The sequence below is a fragment of the Rhinopithecus bieti genome, unplaced genomic scaffold, assembly GCF_001698545.2.
Source record: "Rhinopithecus bieti isolate Rb0 unplaced genomic scaffold, ASM169854v2 scaffold_61298, whole genome shotgun sequence".
NCBI lineage: Eukaryota > Metazoa > Chordata > Mammalia > Primates > Cercopithecidae > Rhinopithecus > Rhinopithecus bieti.
In genome coordinates this window covers 1312356-1334607 of record NW_016823727.1, presented here as the reverse complement: position 1 = coordinate 1334607, position 22252 = coordinate 1312356, and the positions used below count along the sequence as shown (strand labels likewise).

The 22252-nt window shown below is 39.3% G+C and overlaps 1 protein-coding gene across 5 annotated transcripts in view; it reads right to left on the bottom strand.

Annotated features, from left to right (window-relative positions):
* Positions 1-22252, bottom strand: part of NR2C1 (nuclear receptor subfamily 2 group C member 1) — a 61948-nt gene that overhangs the window by 29942 nt on the left and 9754 nt on the right. For all 5 annotated transcript variants that reach the window (XR_001883279.1, XM_017861745.1, XM_017861742.1 and 2 more), the window contains exons 3-9: positions 20714-20944; positions 18072-18153; positions 16488-16667; positions 15325-15472; positions 15147-15237; positions 10375-10556; positions 7754-7919 (exon numbers count right to left, since the gene is read on the bottom strand). Coding sequence is in view for 4 of the 5 variants with exons in the window: in XM_017861745.1 (XP_017717234.1) it covers positions 7754-7919; positions 10375-10556; positions 15147-15237; positions 15325-15472; positions 16488-16667; positions 18072-18153; positions 20714-20944 (1080 nt within the window). In the remaining variant the exon portion in view is untranslated. The remainder of the gene's footprint in view (positions 1-7753; positions 7920-10374; positions 10557-15146; positions 15238-15324; positions 15473-16487; positions 16668-18071; positions 18154-20713; positions 20945-22252) is intronic.

Below are 22252 nucleotides of genomic sequence, written 5' to 3'. Positions count from 1 at the left end.
CTGTAATGATCAATAGTATCAAGTGTAGTGAGGATACAGAAAACTGGGTACACACTACCGAGAGTGGGGTAATATCTACCAAAATTGTTAAAGTACATGCAGTACCACTTCTAAATCTGTTCCAGCAAAATACTTGCATACATGCACAAAAAAGCATGTGTAAGGATGTCCATTGCAGCTCTACATCTAACAATGAAATTAAATGCTGGCAACAACCCACATTTCTATCTCTAGAGAAAAGAGTAATCCATGTTATAGAACATATGTGGGCATTAAAATTGGAAAGATAAACTGAGATGTAATGGCATACAAAAAATCTCACAGACATCCAAGTAGAAAAAACTGTAAAACAGTATGTATTAAATAGATGACCCAGTTTATGTTAAAGAGCACATATTTATGTATACCTAAAAAGTACAGAAGGAAACACGTCACACAGTTAACAGTGGCTACCTCTGGGTGGGGTAGATAGATGTGCCCACATTCATTTTTCTAGGGAATGACTATTATAGCTTTCATCAGATTCTCAAAGGTATCTCTTTTTTTTTTTTTTGAGATGGAGTCTCGCTCTGTCACCCAGGCTGGAGTGCAGTGGTGTGATCTCAGCTGTCTACCAGGGTTCAAGTGAATGTCTTTTCTCAGCCTCCTCAGTAGCTGGGAATACAGGCGTGTGCCACCAACCCAGCTAATTTTTTTTGTATTTTTAGTAGAGACGGGGTTTTACCATGTTGGCCAGGCTGGTCTCAGACTCCTGACCTCAGGTGATCAGCCTGCCTCGGCCTCCTAAAGTGCTGGGATTGCAGGCGTGAGCCACCCCACCTGGCCCCTCAAAGGTATCTTCTATCTAAAATTTAGGCTTGAGGTTTGAAACAAAGAAAAGTTAGATAAAAATGTAAAAAAAACCCCTGCCTTTGTTCATTATTAGCCAAGAATGGTTTACCTATTTTGGTACCAAGTAATAAAAGGACAATTAATAGTTGAAATTCTGCAAGTGAGAAGAAAATTTTTTACATATTTAGGAATGTTTGAGAAAGGTTTATCACAGCAGTAAGTTAAAATACAATTATTTAAGACAATTCTTGGCTGGGCGCAGTGGCTCGTGCCTGTAATTCCAGCACTTTGGGAGGCCAAGGTGAGAAGATTGCTTGAAGCCAGTAGTTCAGGACCAGCCTGGGCAACATAACAAGACCCATATCTACAAAAAAAAAAAAGAAATTAAAATTTAGCCAGGTGTGATGGCTCACACCTGTATCCCAGCAGCTCGGGAGGCTGAGGTGGAAAAGCTGCTTAAACCTAGGAATTTTGAGACCAACCTGGGAAACACAGTGAGACCTCATCTCCAAAAATAAAAAAACTGGCCGGGTGCGGTGGCTCAAGCCTGTAATCCCAGCACTTTGGGAGGCCGAGACGGGCGGATCACGAGGTCAGGAGATCGAGATGATCCTGGCTAACCGGTGAAACCCCGTCTCTACTAAAAAATACAAAAAACTAGCCGGGCGAGGTGGCGGGCGCCTGTAGTCCCAGCTACTCAGGAGACTGAGGCAGGAGAATGGCGTGAACCCGGGAGGCGGAGCTTGCAGTGAGCTGAGATCCGGCCACTGCACTCCAGCCTGGGCGACAGAGCGAGACTCCGTCTCAAAAAAAAATAAAAAATAAAAAATAAAAAATAAAAAAATAAAAATAAAAAAATTAGCTGGGCATGGTGATGTGCACCTATAATCCCAGTTACTTAGCAGACTGAAGCAGAAGGATCCCTTGAGCCCAGGAGGTAGCGGCTGCAGTGAGCCAGGATTGTGCCACTGAACTCCAGCCTGGTTAACAGAGCAAGACCACATCTTAAAAAACACAATATATCATATCTTTTCAGAATTACCCAAGGCGAGTAAAAGAAAGTCTGAAAACTAAGGGAATTACCAAAAATTACTAGTTTTGGGGGAAGGGGCAACTAAGATGCAAAACAACAAAAAAGTCCTTTGTAGGGCTGGGCATGGTGGCTCAGGCCTGTAATCCCAGCACTTTGGGAGACCAGGGCAGGCAGATCACTTGAGGTCAGGAGTTCAAGGCTAGCCTGCCAACAAGGTAAAACCAGATCTCTACTAAAAATACAAAAAATTAGCCGGGCATGGCGGTGTGCGCCTGTAATCCCAGTTGCTCGGGAGGCTGAAGTGCCGAGAATAGCTGGAACCCAGGGGGTGGAGGTTGCACTGAGCCAAGATTATGCCACTGCACTCCATCCTGGGAGACAGAGCAAGACTCTGTCTCAAAAAACAAAACAAAACAAAACAAAAATCCTTTGCAAAACAGTTTAAAATTGCACTTAAATATTAATACTTGTAATGTGTAAACACTGGAGATAATGGTTTTGGTTTACACGACAGTGGTGGTAACTCTGAAAACTTTCTGCTGCTTTAATCATAAAATGGAAATAGTTTACAACACACACTAAAGGGACTCATTATTTAAAATATTACTACACACACCATGTTGAGTTAACTTATAGAGAGAATGTTTCATAATCTATCTGTTTTACATGCTCAATAAAACTCTAGTATTCTGAATCAGAAAGCTAACACTGGCTAAAGAAACAATAGTCCATTTAACAAGTCTTTGAGACTGAAAAGACAAAGTTTTATTCCTATATATAGAGAGAGTGAGCTTCCCCAAAATGCCTGTAGATCTTTAGGTTTATAAATCGAATTATACACATTTTTCAAATTAGAAAAGTTCAATATATTGAGCTGAATTTTTAAAGAGCGTTGACAAGAACTAAACCTGACCAATCTATTTTACAAGTTATTAGATGCCTCTACATATCTTTCTAGCAGTTTCTGTATTGAAATCTTGTAACAGCCTGCATGATATAGCTTTTTTTTTTTTTGGAGATGGAGTCTCACTCTGTCACCCAGGCTGGAGTGCAGTGGTGCTATCTTGGCTCACTGAAACCTCCGCCTCCCGGGTTCAAGCGATTCTCCTGCCTGAGCCTCTTGAGTAGCTGGGAATACAGGTGCCCGCCACCAGGCCCAGCCAATTTTTTTTTTTTGTATTTTTAGTAGAGACGGGGTTTCACCATGTTGGTCAGGTCTTGAACTCCTGACCTTGTGATCCACCCGCCTCAGCCTCCCAAAGTGCTGGGATTACAGGTGTGAGCCACGGCGCCCGGCTGACATAGCTTTTGAAAAATCACTGCATGGCCGGGTGTGATGGTTTAAGCTTATAATCCCAGCACTTTGGGAGGCCGAGGTGGGCGGATCATTGGAGCTCGTGAGTAACATAGAGCTCAGCATGGGCAACATGATGAAACCTCATCTGTATTAAAAAAAAAAAAAAAAAATACAAAGATCAGCTGGGAGTGGTGGTGCATGCCTGTAGTCCCAGCTACTCAGGAGGCTGAGGTGGGAGGATGGCTTGAGTCTGGGAGGCAGAGGCTGCAGTGAGTCAAGATCACGCCACTGCACTCCAGCCTGGGCTACAGAGCTGGTCTCAAAAAAAAAAAAAAATCTTTGGAGGCTGAGCACAAGCACAGTGGCTCAGGCCTATAATCCCAGCACTTTGGGAAGCTGAGGTGGGAAGATCATTGCTTGTGGCCAGGAGTTTGAGACAGCCTGGGCAACACAGTGAAACCCCATCTCCACACAACTATAAAAAAATAATTTGAGTCAGGAGATCTGGAGTCTGCTCCTGACTTTTCGTTAATCACTTCGCCTAATTACCAGTATGACCCTAGATTACATATTTATTCAGTAACTATTTACTTAGAGTTCACTGGGAAGCAGTAAGTGCTACTGTCTCAGTGGAAGAATAAAATAAAAACTGAATGAGCTATAGAAAGGGCTAAGAAAGCTAATGGCATGTGTGAGAAATGATGGGCAGCTGGGTCAGAACGTGGAGGGCCCTAAAAGGTCAAGTTATAGAGACTAGACTTAATTTCATAACATGGGCAATGGGAAGCTACTGAAGGATGGTAAGTAGTGGAGTGACATAATTTGATTTTTAACAAATGTAACGCTGGTACCAGCACACAGGACAAGATGGAAAAGAAAGACTGGAAGCAAATATATTAGGGTAACAAATCAAGAAAGGAATTTTAAAAGGCCTAAAATATGGTGAAGGAAATGAAAAGGGAGAAAATTCAAGCAATAGAATGGTTAAAATTCAGTTATGGAATGAGAGGAGTGAGGCTTAGGGAGAATAGCTTCCTCTAAAGTTGCAAACATGGATGACCAGAAAGACTGATTCTAATATGAAGATAATAAAATTTTAGAAATAAGTATATGCAATTTCCAAAACCACCTCACTTCTGTTGTATATATACAATTTCTAAAATGGGAATATGATCTACCATGATTATTCTTCTAAGGAGATTTTAAGAATCAAGTGAAACAAAGTACATGAAATCATACCAAAATTATAAAGCTTAATAAAATCTTTTTTTCTTTCTTTCTTTCTTTCTTTTTTTTTTTAAAGATGGAGTCTCGTTCTGTCACTTAGGCTGGAATGCAGCGATACAATCTTGGCTCACTGCAACCTCCGCCTCCCGGGTTCAAGCAATTCTTCTGCCTCAGCCTCCTGAGTAGCTGGGGTTATAAGCATGCGCCACTACGCCTGGCTAATTTTTGTATTTTTAGTAAATACGGGGTTTCATCATGTTGGCCAGGCTGGTCTCGAACTCCTGACCTCAGGTGATCTGCCCGCGTAGGCCTCCCGAAGTGCTAGGATTACAAGCATGAGCCACCATGCCTGGCCAATAAAAATCTTAAATATTACTATTGCCCTTGATTTTTCAAAATCAAACTTCAAGTTTCATTATTAGACTATTTCTCCTTACTACTAAGATTGCTTTGAACAAGACACTAAAAATCTCTACATCTCTTTCTTCATCCATCAAATGAGAATAAAAATTCTAACCCTGCCAGGTATGGTGGGTCATGCTTGTAATCCCAGCACTTTGGGAGGCTGAGGTGAGAGGATCGCCTGAGGCCAGGAATATGAGACAAGCCTGGGCAATAAAGTGAGATCCCATCTCTACAAAAAAAATTTTTTAAATTAGCTGGGTGTGGTAGCACATGCCTGTGGTCTCAGCAACATGAAAGGCTGAAGCAGGAGGATCCCTTGAGCCCAGGAGGTCAAGGCTGCAGTGAGCTGTGATTATGCCACTGCACTCCAGCCTGGGTGAGAGTGAGACCCTATCTCAAAAAGAAAGAAAAAAAAATTAAAAATTCTAACCTCAACATATGTGGTGAGGCCCAAAGGAAAGAGTGTACGTGAAAATATGCTGCAAACTACAGTGTACATAGAAATGCAACAGAGGAACAAAATGCTACTCAGCTCAGCAAGTAAGAGAGGATTGAGTTGTTTGATTACAGATGTAGGGTCTTGAAACCCATGACCAGAAAACTTCAATGTGAGAACCATGAAATTACCAGACTCCAGGAGCTAATCAGGAGCTAAGCAGGGAAATCACTGAAAAGTAAAACATTTGACTTCACAAGGCTGTAAGTAAGACTCCGAGAAAGGTGAAGCGGTCCTTTTCAGGAGAGTAAGAAAATTTATAGTGCTGACTGTGAGGATACTTAAGAAGACAAAGATGGAACGACAAAAGCCAATCCTAGGAAGAAAAAAAAGTTGTAATTTGCCAAATTCTTCTCTCCAAAATATTTCAAGGAATCAAAAACTTTGAGGACCAACATCAACAATAAACAGGTAAGCTACCCCTACTTTCTAAAGAGCACTCTGTCCTTTTCCCTCATAGTGGGTCCTGTTCCTACATCTGTCTCATTTCTTCCTTCCTCCCATTTAAATCCAACACAGAACATAAACCTAAGAAAACAAAAGAATGTCTTTTATCTAGAATAAGAAAGAACAATGGGAAAAAAATCAACTTTTGCCTTGCTCCACCCTTGTCCATAAATCTTACCATAATTTTTTAGAATATTATTCCAATTACTTTTTCTTATAGTACTCATAAAAAATTTTCCTGTAGAGTGTAGAAAAAAACATTTCTAATTTTTTCCATGTAAATTATCTTTGGTAAAATTTTACATAAAATAGACTTCACTGATATATTTTATTGACTACATCAAATAACACTATTTTAAGCCAAAGAGTTTCTCTGCAGCTATTTCTACCAAGTCAAAGTTTTAAATACAAATATTACTTTGCACTCATAATTTCTACTGATATACATATTTATTTGATAGCTGTACATATTCTCCTTAAAAAAATCCATGGAATTTTATAATCTATAGTAAAATGAGCAGTCACCCTCAGGTATTCCAGGACTGCTATATATTGCTAAGTGAAATCTGTATGCATTCAATCCCTTTGCATACATCTTGCTAACAGTATCCATAGCTGAGTGGTTAAAATGGAGGAGTCAAAACAACAGGATCTTAATGTAGGGTCTCCACAGTGAGCATGGCTATAACTCTGTCCAAGCATTATTTGAATGAAAAATCAAAAAAAGGGTAGAAAGTGATTTTCTAGTCTTCTCCATGTATTATATCTAGTATTCTGCATGTATTGTTTCTGTCATAAAAAATTAGGTTGGTGAAAAAGTAATTGCAGCCTTAAAAGTAATGGCAAAACCCACAATTATTTACGGGAACAAAATAAATTATAAATGCACCTTCTCCAAAATGGCTAAAAAGTATAACTTAACAACTAAAAGTTAAAATATATTAAATGTGTATCTTTTTAAATTTTAATTTATTATGTAATTTTTATTTATAATAGAGATGAGGTCTTGGCATGTTGCCCAGGCTGGTCTCCAACTCCTGGGCTCATGCAATCCTCTGGCCTCAGCCTCCCAAAGTACTGGGGTGACAGGTGAGAGCAGCTACACCTGGCCAATTGGTATCTTATAATAATGCTGGAAGCCAGCTAATTAAGGTGATACATAACAAATGGAGTTCTCTGTAATTACTACGGTAAGAACAAACTATCTGGGTCTTATTGATTTACAATATAGTAGTAGCTAGGCATTGAACAAAAGCAGTCCATTCAACACATCATGAATGCCAATACTTAAAAGTTTAATAAAATGTGCTGAAAAGTTATAAAAGCTAACTTTTATAGATTTAAACCCAACAACTGCTATTATAACTAACTTAATAACAGGATGCTTTATTAAGCCATTATCTTACCTACATAAGGCTTTAGCCTCCTGCACAGATGCACACTAACATGCCTAGCTTATTCAGTATCTTGATAATCAACAGAAGAGAAAAGCCTAAAAAATTTTTGTTTCTACATGCAGATGAGTATTTTTTCTGTTTTTTTTTTCAAGACAGAGTTTCGCTCTTGTTGCCCAGGCTGGAGTGCAATGGCGTGATCTCAGTTCACTGCAACCTCTGCCTCCCAGGTTCAACCGATTCTCCTGCCTCAGCCTCCTGAGTAGCTGGGATTACAGCCATGCGCCACCACGCATGGCTACTGAATAGCTGGGATTACAGGCATGCGCCACCATGCATGGCTACTTTTGTATTTTCAGTAGAAACAGGGTTTCTCCATGTTGGTCAGGCTGGTCTCGAACTCCTGACCTCAGGTGATCTGCCCACCTGGGCCTCCCAAAGTGGTGGGATTACAGGTGTGAGCCACTGTGCCTGGCCCACATGAGTATGTTTCAGCTGCTGTTTTGAAATTCTATCAGGGATATTTCTGACTTCAAAAGCACAACAAACATACTTTGATTTTTGAAAGGTAGATCAAAATCAAGCAATACAACATGCAAGTTAAAAAAAACATATAGAAATACCCTGAAAGCTACATGTGAATCGCTGAGAAGTGGTCCCTCTTTTTCGGTGTAATTTATGCTTGAATCTCCAGTGATTAGGTGTACACTTCCTTCCATGCCTGCTACTGAGCTCTGGCAGGCTGTGCTCTCTCCTGGATTCAATGCTTTTGCAAGAGTGTCAAATGCCCTGTATGAAGACATCAGAAGCTGTGAGCTTGACCAAACACCACAATAAAATAACAATTCTACACAGGATTCTAGAATTAAGATTTAAGCCTAAAAAAACTGGTCAGGCTGGTCTAGAACTCAAGTGATACGTCCGCCTCAGCCTTCCAAAGTGCTGGGATTACAGGCATGAGCCACACGCCTGGCCTAAAGTCTCTTTTTAAAATCTTGTATAATTAAGGGGGAGAAACATCTTCATATTTTCATACAATAATATGCTTTTAAAAGTTATATATTTTTATCGCTTGAGCCCAGGAGGGCAGGGCTGCAGTGAACTATGATCACACCACTGTACTCCAGCCTGGTTGACACGGCAAGACCCTGTCTCAATTAAACAAAATTCTTGTTAATGAATTATTTTTAAAAAACATTATATTCTTGATACTACAAGACTATCAGTCTATTTATTTTGTATACAAAAGTTACTTAGAACAAGGAAAAGAACTTATGTTTACTTTATTATGCACAGTACAATAGGTCTTAAATTTTATTTAAAAATTCAGAAAACATTTTGCTTTACTCATGTTTATTTTTGAAACACGTTCTCCCTCTGTCAGCCAGGCTGGAGTGCAGTGGCATGATCATGGCTCACTGTAATCCTGAACTCCTGGGTTCAAGAAAGTGATCCTTCCAACTCAACCTCCCAAGTAGCTGGGACTACATGTGCGCACCACCATGCTCAGCTAACTTTTAAATTATCTGTAGAAACTGGGCCTCACTATGTTGCCCAGGCTGGTCTCCAACTCCTGGACTCAAGCAATCCTGCCACCTGAGCCCCCCAAAGTGCTGAGATTACAGGCATGAGCTACTGCACCTGGGCAGAGAGTATTTTAAAATGTGTGGTCACATAGCTAAATCTAAACTGTAACAATTTGATATTAGAATAATAACAAACTAATGTTACTAAATAATTACTCAAAATAGTTCCCCATATTTTTCAATAGGCCTCCTAGAGTTCCTTGAAATCTCATGTTCAACCAAGTACTACTTATTGTGACTCTTAAATGTAGTTTATTCAATATATATATTCTGTTGTTTGAGAAAGAGTCTCACTCTGTCGCCCAGGCTAGAGTATAGTGGCATGATCTCAGCTCATTGCAACCTCCACCTCCGGGGTTCAAGCGATTCTCCTGCCTCAGTCTCCCAAGTAGCTGGGATTACAGGCATGCACCACCACACCCAGCTAATTTTTTTCATTTTTAGTAGAGCTGGGGTTTCACCATGTTGGCCAGGCTGGTCTCAAACTCCTGAACTCAGGTGATCCACCCACCTTGGCCTCCCAAAGTGGTAGGATTACAGGCGTGAGCCAGCACGCTTGGCCAATTCAGTGTATTTTTATCATATCTTTTTTTTCCTTTAGAGATGGGGTCTAGTTGCTGTTTGACTCAAAATCCCAGGCTGAAGTGATCTGCCCACCTCAGCCTCCTATACACTAATGTGTTCAGCTTATTCATATTTTAAATGATAAACTCAGTGGAGGAAAAGCCTGATACATTGTTTCTATATCCTAAGCATTAGTATTTACAGAATAAAAAACAGAATTCTGATACTACTTTCTTCAAGTGTAACTTAAAACTGTAGTTGATTAAACTAAATCTTTTACATTAATTTTCATCACTAGAAATTGAGGAGTAGGATCAACATGATTGCTGAGAATGACAAATGTTTCACTCTCCATACACATCTTCCTCTTTAGAAGAAGAAAATTCCTAAGTTTTAAGACTACATGTTTAATCTTCTAATATTCATTTATTGATTTTGTCATTTAGAATATAACTTGTCATACTGAATGCAGGTTTTCAGTTAAAACTTACTATGCCTTAATTTTTCTAAGTGAAAATAGAAATGTAGGTTAAGGATTCCTAATACTAAAATCCAAAATGCTCTAAAATCAGAAACTTTTTGAGCACCAACATGATGCCACAAGTGGAAATTTCACACCCGACTTCTCATGATGGGCTGCAGTCAAAATGCAGGTGTATAACAGTTTATTCCCTGTCCAAAAGGGAAAAAAGACCCTCCCAGCTGATAAATCTTTTCTGCACACGCCCAGATTCCCCCAAGCAAGCACGCCCACTACAGGCCAGATATGCCAATGGCAGGTTCCCCTGATTCCCCATAAGGAGCCAAGATCTATGTGCATTACTCACGGTGGATTTTTGCATATTCTCTTCTTTGTGGTGTAAAGATATTTTTGAAAAGGTCAGAAAGGCCTGCATGGTACCCAGAGTAATGCAAACATTCCAAAATCTGAAATCTGAAATGTTTCTGGTCTGAACAAAGCATTTTAGATAAGGGATAATCAACCTGTATTTGTTTTCTGAAACTTTTATAACTAGCATTTAACATAAAAATGTTTTAAGAAATACTGAAAGGCATGTAAACAAAAGGACATTGATAATCAAAAGAGACTTTACCTTGAAACATCACCGTTGGTCTGCATTTCTTGAAATTCACACAAAGAGGTATCATCATTGCTTAAGCTTTCAATCATAGACATTTCATTACTATTTTGAGAAAGATCTTTAGTTTTTCCAAGATTCGCTAATGATGTAACCACACTGGCCAATGTACTTAAATCTCCCTGACATGATTCAGCCTTTAAAAAGAAGGGTATTAAAATTCTGTGAATTGGTATCAGTATTTTTTTCAATCTGAAATATTCAATAATAGATTATGATATGCCAAGAAAAAAGAACAGCATAAATGAAACCTGGAAAGTTAAAGGGCTCTGAGCTTTCAGAAATTTCTTGAGGAAAATACAAGTTTAAAAACATCAGGTATATTTCTTAAGAAATGTTTATACACATGTATATATATATTTTGAGACGGAGTCTCGCTCTGTCGCCAGGCTGGAGTGCAGTGGCATGATCTCGGCTCACTGCAACCTCTGCCTCCTGGGTTCAAGCGATTCCCCTGCCTCAGCCTCCCAAGTAGCTGGGATTACAGGCACATGCAACCACGCCCAGCTAATTTTTTGTATTTTAGCAGAGATGGGGATTCACCATGTTGGCTAATTTGGTCTCGATCTCCTGACTTCGTGATCTGCCCACCTCAGCCTCCCAAAGTGCTAGGATTACAGGCGTGAGCCACCGCACCTGGCTATATATGTTACTTTTTTTTTTTTTAAGAGACAAAGTCTCCCTTTGTCACCCAGACTGGAGTACAGTGGCACAACCATAGCTCACTGCATCCTCAAATTTCTGGGCTCACGTGATCCTCCTGCCTCAGCCTCCTGAGCAGCTGAGACTGCAGGTGTGCACTGCTATGCCTGGCTCGTTTTTTCATTTTTAGAGATGGAGTCTTGCTGTGTTGCCCAGTCTGGTCTTAAACTACTGGCCTCAAGTGATCCTCCCTGCCTCAGCCTCCTGAATACAATTTCTAAAACTTACTATACAAACTATAAACTTGTATGGAATATGAAGAATACTAGTGAAGGGGGGAAAAAGGGCAAATGAATTGTTGAACAGACTTCCTAAGATGCCAACTTTTGCCAGACACTGTGTTAATTAAATGTGTTAAAAGGCACTGTGTTAAACACAAACATTAAAAGAAATAGATCAGTTACCCATTATTCTCTTCACTTTTTCGTTACTGGAGTTGAAAACTCTCTCTATATAGGTAAGATACTGATCTTTCGATTTGTCTTTTTTTTGAGACAGAGTCTCACTCTGTCGCCCAGGCTGGAGTGCAGTGGTGTGATCTCAGCTCACTGCAACCTCCAACTCCTGGGTTCAAGTGATCCTCCCAGCCTCCTGACTACGGGTGCACACCACCATGTCCAGCTAATTTTTTTATTTTTTGTAGATATGGGGTTTCATCATGTTGCCCAGGCTGGTCTCAAACTCCTGGGCTCAAGTGATCTACCTGCCACAGAATCCCAAAGTGCTGGGATTATAGACATGAGCCACCATGCCTGGCTTGTCTTCATTTTTTAATGTTTATTGAAAATATGTATATTATTTGTGCATTAACTACAATTCTTTTATAAAAAAGAATTTTCGCTCAACTCTTTCACAACCTCAGAAATATAATTTGTACAGGAAAGGCAGGTAAGTACTTTTTCTTTTACTTAGTTATCAATTTTCAGAGCAAGAAGTTGATATTCTAGCAATTTCTAATTGTGATAGATGAGTTTTTCTGAGTATAATCTTTAATTCATAGATTTTCATATATTTGATGCTTTATTTTATTTAAATTTATTATCAATCTAATGAAAAGCCTTTTAACTTGCCTCCTATGGCCTACTGGGCCAATCCCTTAATGGTATCGTTTTGATTAATACTTTCTTCATGGTTTTTCTTTTTGGTGTTTTTTTGTTTTGTTTTGTTTTTTGGTTTTTTGGGTTTTTTTTTGAGATGGAGTCTCGCTCTGTCGCCCAGGCTGGAGTGCAGTGGCGCTATCTCGGCTCACTGCAAGCTCTGCCTCCCGGGTTCACGCCATTCTCCTGCCTCAGCCTCCTGAGTAGTCGGGACTACAGGCGCCTGCCACCATGCCCGGCTAATTTTTTCCATTTTTAGTGGAGAAGGGGTTTCACTGTGTTAGCCAGGATGGTCTTGATCTCCTGACCTCGTGATCCGCCCGCCTTGGCCTCCCAAAGTGCTGGGATTACAGGCATGAGCCACCGCACCCAGCCCTTCTTGGTGTTCTTAATCCTAAAATAACACATATGTTCCCATGATGTTTCATTTATTATAACAATTATTCAGTTTCTGTGAGATTTATTTTGGTGAATGAGTAGAATAAAACAATTTTTGTGCCCTCCCTAAATTAATCTATGGTCCAAAAATCATTTACTGAAAACCCTACCAGTTAGGTTCTTACATAATTAATACCCATACATGCATTTTATTTAACCTCCATAACAACCCTGTGAAATAGAAATCATCATTCCTCTATCGCCAACCAGAAGAATGACCCAAATAGTAGAAGTGGGACTGGCTGACTGCAAAAGTCTATGCTTTTTTTTTTTTAGAGACACTCTATTGCCTAGACTGGAGTACTGGGGCATGATCATCGCTCACTGCAGCCTTGAACTCCTAGGCTCAAGTAATCCTCTGCCTCAGCCTCCCAAATAGCTGGGACTACAGGTATGTACCACCATGTCTGGATAAGTTTTTTGTTTTTAGAGACAGAGTCTCACTATGTTTCCCAGGTTGGTCTCAAATTCCTAGCCTCAAGGAGCTCTTCAACTTCAGCCTCCCGAGTTGCTGGGACACAGGCTTGAGCCACTGTGCCCAGAAAAGCCCACAATGTTAAGCACTGCCCCAGGAAGTTTTCTTATATTTGAATAAAAAGTACATTAGTTACAATTTTTAAATGCTTTTTTCACCTAAAACTTAGCTTATATATTCTCTTCTCTCTAGCAACACATCTAACTGGATTCTTAAGTTTTTGCCCCTAAAGATTCTTAGTCAACATAAAAAACTTTCATCTTGTGACTTCAGAGTTTTGGGGTCATTTGTCAGAGAAGCTTACCATAAGGTTGTCCTAACAATTTCATATAGAGATATACAAGAGAGCACTGTCTGAGCAGAGTAGTCTGTCAACGAAATCTAGTTCCCTTCCTTTCCTGAAGGAGTTAGTATGTCAATAAAACCAATTATCATTCTAACCTTGAATCATGTAGACAGGGCTAAGTGAAGTTTTCCAAAATATATGGCAAGAGGCCACTGCCTCACCTAGCAATTACATGCTAAAGTCCAATCTGTAAGATATTCTTATTACTCTTATTTTACAGATGAGAAAGTGAGGCACTAACAGGTCAAATAACTTGCCTAATGTTATACAGCTAGTAAGTGGTAGATGAAATTGGATTTTGGAGCCTAAGTATTTAGAGTATCTTAAAGCATCAAGTGACAAATATATAACGAATCTTGCATAAGTAGGACAAATAATCTTATAAGTTATATAAAATCAGATCCTGGCTAGGCAGAGTGGCTCATGCACATAACCCCAGCAATGTGGAAGGCCGAGGTGGGAGGATCACTTGAGCCCAGGAGTGCAAGACCAGCTGGGTAACACAATGAGACTTGGTCTCTACAAAAATAGGAAAAATTAGCCAGGCACAGTGGCATGTGCCTGCAGCCCTAGCTTCTTGGGAGGCTAAGGTGAGAGGATCACTGGAGCCTGAGAGGATAAGGCTGTGGCAAGCCATTACTGTGCCACCACCGCACCCCCAGCTTGGGTAACAGAGGGGACCCTTTTAAAAAACAAACAAATAAAAAACCCAGATCATAGGCTGAGAGAAACCCTGATCGTAGGCTTCCTAAAATCTGTTTTCAGGAGAGTTTTCAGGAGAAATTTTTGCTTCTTGTTCTCCCAAAGGGCTTCTGACAAATACAGAAATTCTTCATGTTCAATTTAAATAAACTGTTTTTCCTTTAGACCCTTGGTCTAACATAGAGCTGCTCCAATCTCTAAGAGAACTGGATGACTTGGATACATGATAGGAGAGCTCTTGCAGTCCTACTCCTACTCTTGACTTTGATGGAGGTGAGCTAAGAATTTCCTTTTACCTGAAATATTTAAATATGTTAAGTATTTTGGCACTAAAAAAAAAAACCTTGTATTTTGGCACTAACAAATCTGTAACGGAACATAAAAGAAATATTAAGAATTTTACACCTATAAATGTCTTTTACTGAGGACTCGTATTTCAAGATGAGGGAAGAGTATGTGTTTGTTGCTTTCATGTTGAAGTGATAATCATCCTAGTGAAATTAGGAACATTTCTGATTTTTGTTTGTTTTTTTTGAGACAGAATTTCACTCTTGTTGCCCAGGCTGGAGTGCAGTGGTGCCATCTTGGCTCACCGCAACCTCCACCTACCAGGTTCAAGCGATTCTCCTGCCTCAGCCTCCCGAGTAGATGGGATTACAGGCATGTGCCACCACACCCAGTTAATTTTTCTATTTTTAGTGGAGACGGGGTTTCTCCATGTTAGTCAGGCTGGTCTTGAACTCCTGACCTCAAGCGATCCACGTGCCTTGGCCTCCCAAAGTGCTGGGATTACAGGTGTGAGCCACCATGCCCGGCTGAACATTTCTAATTTACGTTAAAAAAAAAAAAGGCAACTTGTAATGTGGAATATTAAAGAACAAAGCAATTTACCAAAGCAAAGGAAGTGATTAGGAAAACATTTTAAAATGCTTAAAAATATCTAAGCTTTAAATTGTACTAAACACACCTTATCTGGTGTCATCAGCACAGTTGACTCAGTTTTTACTCCAGATGGATGAATATTCACGAACATTCCTGAATCTAAAAGTCCTGTTGACCTGTAACAAATAAGCACACATTTTGGCCTGAGTTTCACTGGGAAGAAAAACAAAATGACCAGCTACTCAGTGTCTGTTTTACTTTACCTTGTAGTTTCACCATCTGTTACAAAAGTTGGAGTTGCAGTTAATGGGCTACGAAGGTCCTTTCGGATATAGATTTTTTCTGTTGAAGCGGCACAGTTGGAAGATTTTTCTCGTGATACTTCAATGGGTTTTCTTTCACATTGGACAGCTACAAAAATGTGTTAAACTATCATATCACAATATAGGATTTACAGACAATTATGAATGTAAGCTGTAGGTAAGCTAAATGCTGCTAATAGGAGACATGGCTACCATACTAAACTCCAAAGATAACCATCAATCTTTAGAAATTATGTGCGAGTTCAACAAAGTTGCTTTAGATTAGTAAAACTAACCAATTTGCATCTCTCATTCTTTTTTCTCTCCCTGCTCCCCCATTCCTGTGATAAAAATGAAAAGGAACTCTTTTTTAAAAGTTCACCATCAAGAAGAAAGAACTAAAGTTAGTAGTCACTTACCTATCTATATGAGAGCTTTAAAAAAAATTAAGTGAAATTTAATTCATTGAAAAAATACTGAAAGGAACAAAAAGGCCTAAGGTAGATCTTTTATTAACTAAGGGCAAGAGATTTTTGAGAAGTAATTCAACTACTTGGTCTTCCTTTCTAAAATATAATATATAATATTTGTAAGAATTTTATCTCATAACACTTAGGAGATAGTAGAGTAAGGTTGTTAAACTGCCAGGATTCAAAGCCAGCTTATGCCACTTATATTAGTTGTATGACCTTGAGCAGGTTTCTCAACCTGTTTACCCAAATGTAAAATGGGTAACCTAGTATCTACTGCAGAGAATTGCTGTGAGAGTAAGTTAATACATGTGCTAAGCGTAGTGTCTAGCATAGTGCGAGCTCAATCAATACTAGGTATTGTCATTATCTTACTTATCACCTTTTAGTAGTTTAATCAAAAAGTAAACTGGTATGTTAAGCTAGTTAAACTTTCTGCCAAACTACAAATACGTGCTTTTTACACAGATATTCAATAAATATTAGTTGAAAAAATAAAAAATACATACGTATGTCTATATTCTTATATTTTAGTTGGAAAACTGTAAACTAAAAAGTATACATATTTGACCTATTTTAATTTGTTAATTTCAATACTCTTCTAGTTTGCTGGAATCTTTAAAAAGTATTTTCTCCTTAAAAGCTAATACATACAGTCTTGCTTCATTCCAAACGCAATACATCTCTGTAACCTGCAGTATTGACAGCGGTTTCGGTGGTGCTTATTAATAATACAATCCTTTGATCCTCGACATGAATATACTAAATTTTTTCGGATGCTTCTTTTAAAAAATCCTTTGCAGCCTTCACAAGTTACTGCTCCATAATGACGTCCTAGAGATAAAATGTTTAAGAAAACATAAAAGTCACATTATTTCAGAACAGACATGAAATAAGCCAATTTCTTCCCTTTAAACAACATGAGGTGAAACTGATTTTTGAGCTTCTGACATAAAAAACATTTTTAGAAGTTATTTTTATTTATTTATTGTAATTTTTTTAGAGATAGGATCTCACTCTGTGGCCCAGGCTGAAGTGCAATGGTGCAATCACAGTTCACTGCAGTCTCGAACTACTGGACTCAAGTGATATCCCCAAGTAGCTGGAACTACAGGCTTGTGCCACCACACCTGACCAGTTTTGTTATTTTTTTTTGTAGAGACAGTCTTGCCATCTTGCCCAGGCTAGTCTTGAACTCCTGGCCTCAAGCGATCCTCCTGCCTCCACTCCCAAAGTGCTGGGATTACAGGCATGAGCCATCTCACCTGGCCTAATGTAATATATTAGTAAAGATCAGAAGTCATCATTTTTAAATGATTCCTTGGCCAAAATTTCTAGTTTTCACATTAAAACATTTTTCTACAGCCGGGCATGGTGGTTCATGCCTATAATCCGAGCACTTTGGGAGGCCACGACAGGTGGATCACTTGAGGTCAGGAGTTCAAGACCAGTCTGGCCAACATGGTGAAAGCCCATCTCTACTAAAAATACAAAAAATTAGCCGGGCGTGGTGGCACGCACCTGTCGTCCCAGCTACCCAGAAGGTCAAGGCAGGAAAACTGCTTGAACCCAGGAGGGAGAGGTTGCAGTGAGCCAAGATTGTGCCACTGCATTCCAGTCAGGACGACATAGCAAGACTCCATCTCAAAAAAAAAAAAAAATTTTTGTTTTACATGTTCACTTTCAAAAGTGAAATATGCATTTTATTTCATTACAAATCAAATTAAACTGCACTGAAGTAAAAAAAAATATAAGTGAATAAAGAGCTTTGGAACCAGGCATGGTGGCTCATACCTGTAATCCCAGCACTTTGGGAGGCCAAGGAGGCGAGGGTGGATCACCTGAGGTCAGGAGTTTGAGATGAGCCTGGCCAACATGGTGAAATCCCATCTCTAACAAAAATACAAAAATAAGCCGTGCGTGCTGGCACACACCTGTAGCCCCAGCTACTTGGGAGGCCGAGGCAGGAGAATTGCTTGAATCCAGGAGGCAGAGGCTACAGTGAGCTGAGATCACGCCACTGCATTCCAGCCGGAGCCAACAGTGAGACTCTATCACAAAAAAAGAACTTCGGGAAAAAATTAGTTAAATTTTATAGGCTACAAATATGAACCATAAAAGTGACATACTTTAAGTAGAAGAAACATGGTAGTGTGGTAGTTATTTCAACAACACGACGCATATAGGAGGTTTTTTTTTTTTCTTTTTTTATTTTCAGGAGGTTATTCTTAATGTTACCTGATGCTTTGTCTCCACACACTACGCAAAGATCAAAAACCTTATTTGGTCCCTGGTCTGGAGAAGAATTATCTGTTAGGAGCTAAAAAAACAAAACAAAACAAAACAAAAACCTGTTGTTACTCAGTAGCACTCATTCTGTTAAAAAATTAAAGAACATTCAGTTGGTCTTGCTTTGTTGCTTTCTTTTCACAAGTTATTTTTAAACTTTGTACTCTATGAAGAGCTCAGAACCTTTCCACGTGGAATGACGTGACAAAAATAAGCTTGTAATAGCATAAAGAGGTAACTCTAAACCTTTTAAATAGAAAAGGGGCTATAAATAAATTTCCTTGAGGTAATTATAATCATGCAGATGTGGTTGCTATACAAAGTTATGGACTTAAAAAGCTCATCACTAGGCACAGCTAATAAGATACTGGCAAAGGAAACTAGTTTCTTCTTTAAAAAACAAAAAAAGGCCAGGTGCGGTGGCTCACACCTGTAATCCCAGCATTTTGGGAGGCCGAGGCAGGCGGACCACCTAAGGTCAGGAGTTCCCAGCCTGGCCAATGTGGTGAAACCCTGTCTCTACCAAAAATACAAAAAATTAGCCAAGTGTGGTGGTGGGTGCCTATAATCCCAGCTACTTGGGAGGCTGAGGCAGGAGAATCACTTGAACCCTGGAGGCAGAGGTTGCAGTGAGCCGAGACTACACCACTGCACTTTGGCCTGGGAGACAGAGTGAGACTCCGTCTCAAGAAAAAAAAAAAAAGCTGGGAGACAGAGTGAGACTCTGTCTCAAGAAAAAAAAAAAGGAAACTAGTTTCTTCCTTTAGGTTTATCTTTCAACTTTTCATCATTTTCTTTCTATCTTGAAATGTGAACAAATAAATTCAATTTAAAAAATGGTATGGCATTTGAACTCCTTCAGGAATACTTCTGATTTTACCAACTTTAAATGGTTCTTAAAATGACTGCCCCTTACTATGTAACATATAACATCATTTCTTCTTATATCACCACAAAATCAGTCTTCAATAAGTACTTAAACAAAACAAAACTTCTGGTACTAGATGTCCTACGAAAGCATCTATGGCAAGTCTTACTCTTTTAATAGCCTACCTGTTGCAAATGCTGCTGATCTTTTATCTATTATTCCTAAGTCTGGAAGGAGATATTAAGAGATGAAGGGATTTGCCCACGTTCATGAGAAAAACATCAGACCAAGTCCAATAGTGGGACATCCTACAATATACCTGGCCAGTACTCCTCACACAACTGTCAAGGTCATCAAAAACAAGGAAAGTCTGAGAAACTGTCCTAGCCAAGAGAAGCCTAAGGAGACATGTCAACTCAATGCAGGAAGGTATCCTGGATGGGATCCTGGGACAAAAAAAAAGCCATTAGGCAAAAACTAAGGAAAATCTAAACACCTATAAACTTAGTTAACAATGTATCAGCATTGCTTATTAATTGTAACATATCGTGAATGTAAAATGTTAATAATAGGGGAAACTGTGTGTATTTACGGGGGAGTAATATGAGAACTCTGTTCTATATGCTCAGTTTTTCTGAAAATCTAAAACTATTCTAAAAAATCAAGTCTACTACTTTAAGAAAGAGAAATTAAGGTACGCATAATGTTATACTTTTTTTGTGACTTCTGTCTTGTTGATAAAATAAGTTCTTATAAATCTGTGACTATATCCACTTTCTACCTTTATTTCCAAAACTAATACAAATATCATTGGATGAACAAATGATATCAGGATATATAGGCAAAATTTCATGTTTTATGAATTCAGTTTGTCAATCAAAGAGGAATTTTCTTTCGTGAGTTTTTCATCATAAAAGATGGAACCCAATTTTAAGCAGACCCCCTTCAAAAAGTTTCTGAAGGCAACTTCAGAGTACATTATATTTGTATTCGATCGTAACAGCCAGCAGTGAAACCATCGACATAACCCCACAGGCATGTGGTGTATAAAAGTTTTGAGTTTTGAAGAATAATGTGTAATTTTCTATTCTAGCAAAAACTAAAATGATGTAATGTTAATATATACTACTTCATTTCAGAGTAAAGCAGGAGACCATGACTACACTGCTTGCTATTTCATGAAGATGTGCAAGACAACAAAGGAGGCACAATGCTGAAGCCAGCAGCTATAGTTCAAACTTCTTGATTTGGCAGCTTCCTATTTGTAGCACAGGCAGCTTGGTTCTGGAAAATACAGCTACAAAAGCTGCTTCTGAGTTGACAATTTCCTAATTATGCAGAAGTACTAGGTCTCTTAGAAGCCAGTTTTGCAGCATGCTCCAATAGTCATTCTTCAAAACCTGGCCTAGAACTGTTTCTTCAACCTTCCTAACAATTCTGCAAGCTCTCTATATCCTTTTTTAAAGGCCGTCCCATCGTCCTGGCTACAGAAGCCAGAGTGGATCTTACTGTATGCAACAAATAATCCCCCAAAATATATGGCTGTGAGGAAAGTAGAGTAGCTCATAGGAGAGGGCTGTCACTGTAGATACTGCGTTGCACATAATTTTATGCATTTTTTTCCTACTGAATATACGTGGATCTAAAGTCTTCATGGCAGGGCTTATGATTAAAAAAATTTTTTTTATATATAAGAGGAAAAGACACTTCTATAGTTATTTACCTGCAGGTGTTGTGCAGACAGATCAGGAGTGGTAAAAAATAACTGGTTGACACCTGCTGCATCTGGAGTTGTAAGGAAAACTTTTCCTGGAGTGGAATCTTGCCTGGCCAGAATGACTTTGCTTGGAGTAGAGCCATCATGATTTGTCAGAATGAACTGCTTGCCTTGGGTATTATGATCAAGTGCTGTCACAATCTGGATCTTCTGCCCAGTTTGCTGCTCTGTAACAATCTAACAAAATCATAAAAAATAATCAATTAAACTCAATCATTTATTTTCTTTAATGACAATTATCTTCTTACAAAACACATCATTTCATATATATTCAATATAACACACTCACATACCTTTTAAAATACCAATTCTATTGCCACAAAATTCTATCCTACAGAAATAAAAAAATGTGCAAACAAATGTACAATAGTAAGAACATTTTGACTTCACTAATTTGATTCCCTCCTCCCCCTTCCCTCCCATGTTCCATTTAGACAAACATATATTGGGTGATTTATATTAGCTGTTCTGCATACTGGGATGTAGCAGTGAATAAAACAAAACTTTTGCCTTCATGAAGCTTTTATTTTAGTGGGGAAAGACAGATAATAAATAAACAAATAATAATATTGTCAGGCGGTACTAAGTGCTATGAAGAAAAACAAGGTAAGGTGAGACAGTAACAGAATGAGGGCAATGAGGGGAGTTCACTCTAAGGAGGTGTCATTTTTGCACAGTCCTGAGTGAAGAAACAGACCAAGGGTTACGACTACCTAGGGGAAGAACATTCCAGGTAGAGGAAACAGAGCATATAAGTAGGTCCCAGGGCAGGAGGGAGGGTGTTTGACACACGTGAGGCACAAGGCACAGCGATAGAGATATATGATGAGTAAGACAGAAGGGAAGACAGGGATTACACTAAAATATGGTATCTGAGTGACAGCTGGGACTTAAGAGGGCTTTATAGGCCAAACAAAAGTCCAGATTTCCTACTGTGTGAAATAGCCACCAGAGGGTTTGGAGCAGAGGACAGGATTTTACTTTTTAAAAAGGAATCAGACAGGCACAGTGACATGTATCTATAATCCCAGCTACTTGGGAGGCTGAGGCAGGAGGATCACTTGAGGCCAGGAGTTCGAGACCAGACTGGGCAACACTGTGAGACCTGGTCTCAAAAAAAAAAAAGTATAAAAAAAGTATTCTAAATTTAGTGTGAAGAACAGACTGCAAATGTTTAAGAGCAGGCCGGGTGCAGTGGCTTATGCCCATAATCGCAGCACTTTGGGAGGCTGAGGCAGGTGGATCCCTTGAGGTCAGGAGTTCAAGCCCAGCCTGGCCAACATGACGACACCCTGCCTCTACTAAAATATAAAAATTAGCTGGGCATGGTGATGGACGCCTGTAATTCCAGCAACTGGGAAGGCTGAGACAGGAGAATCACTTGAACCTTGGAGGCAGAAGTTGCAGTAAGCTGGGATTACACCACTACGCTCCAGCCTGGGAGACAGAGCAGGGCTCTGCCTCAAAAAAAAAAAAAAAAAAAAA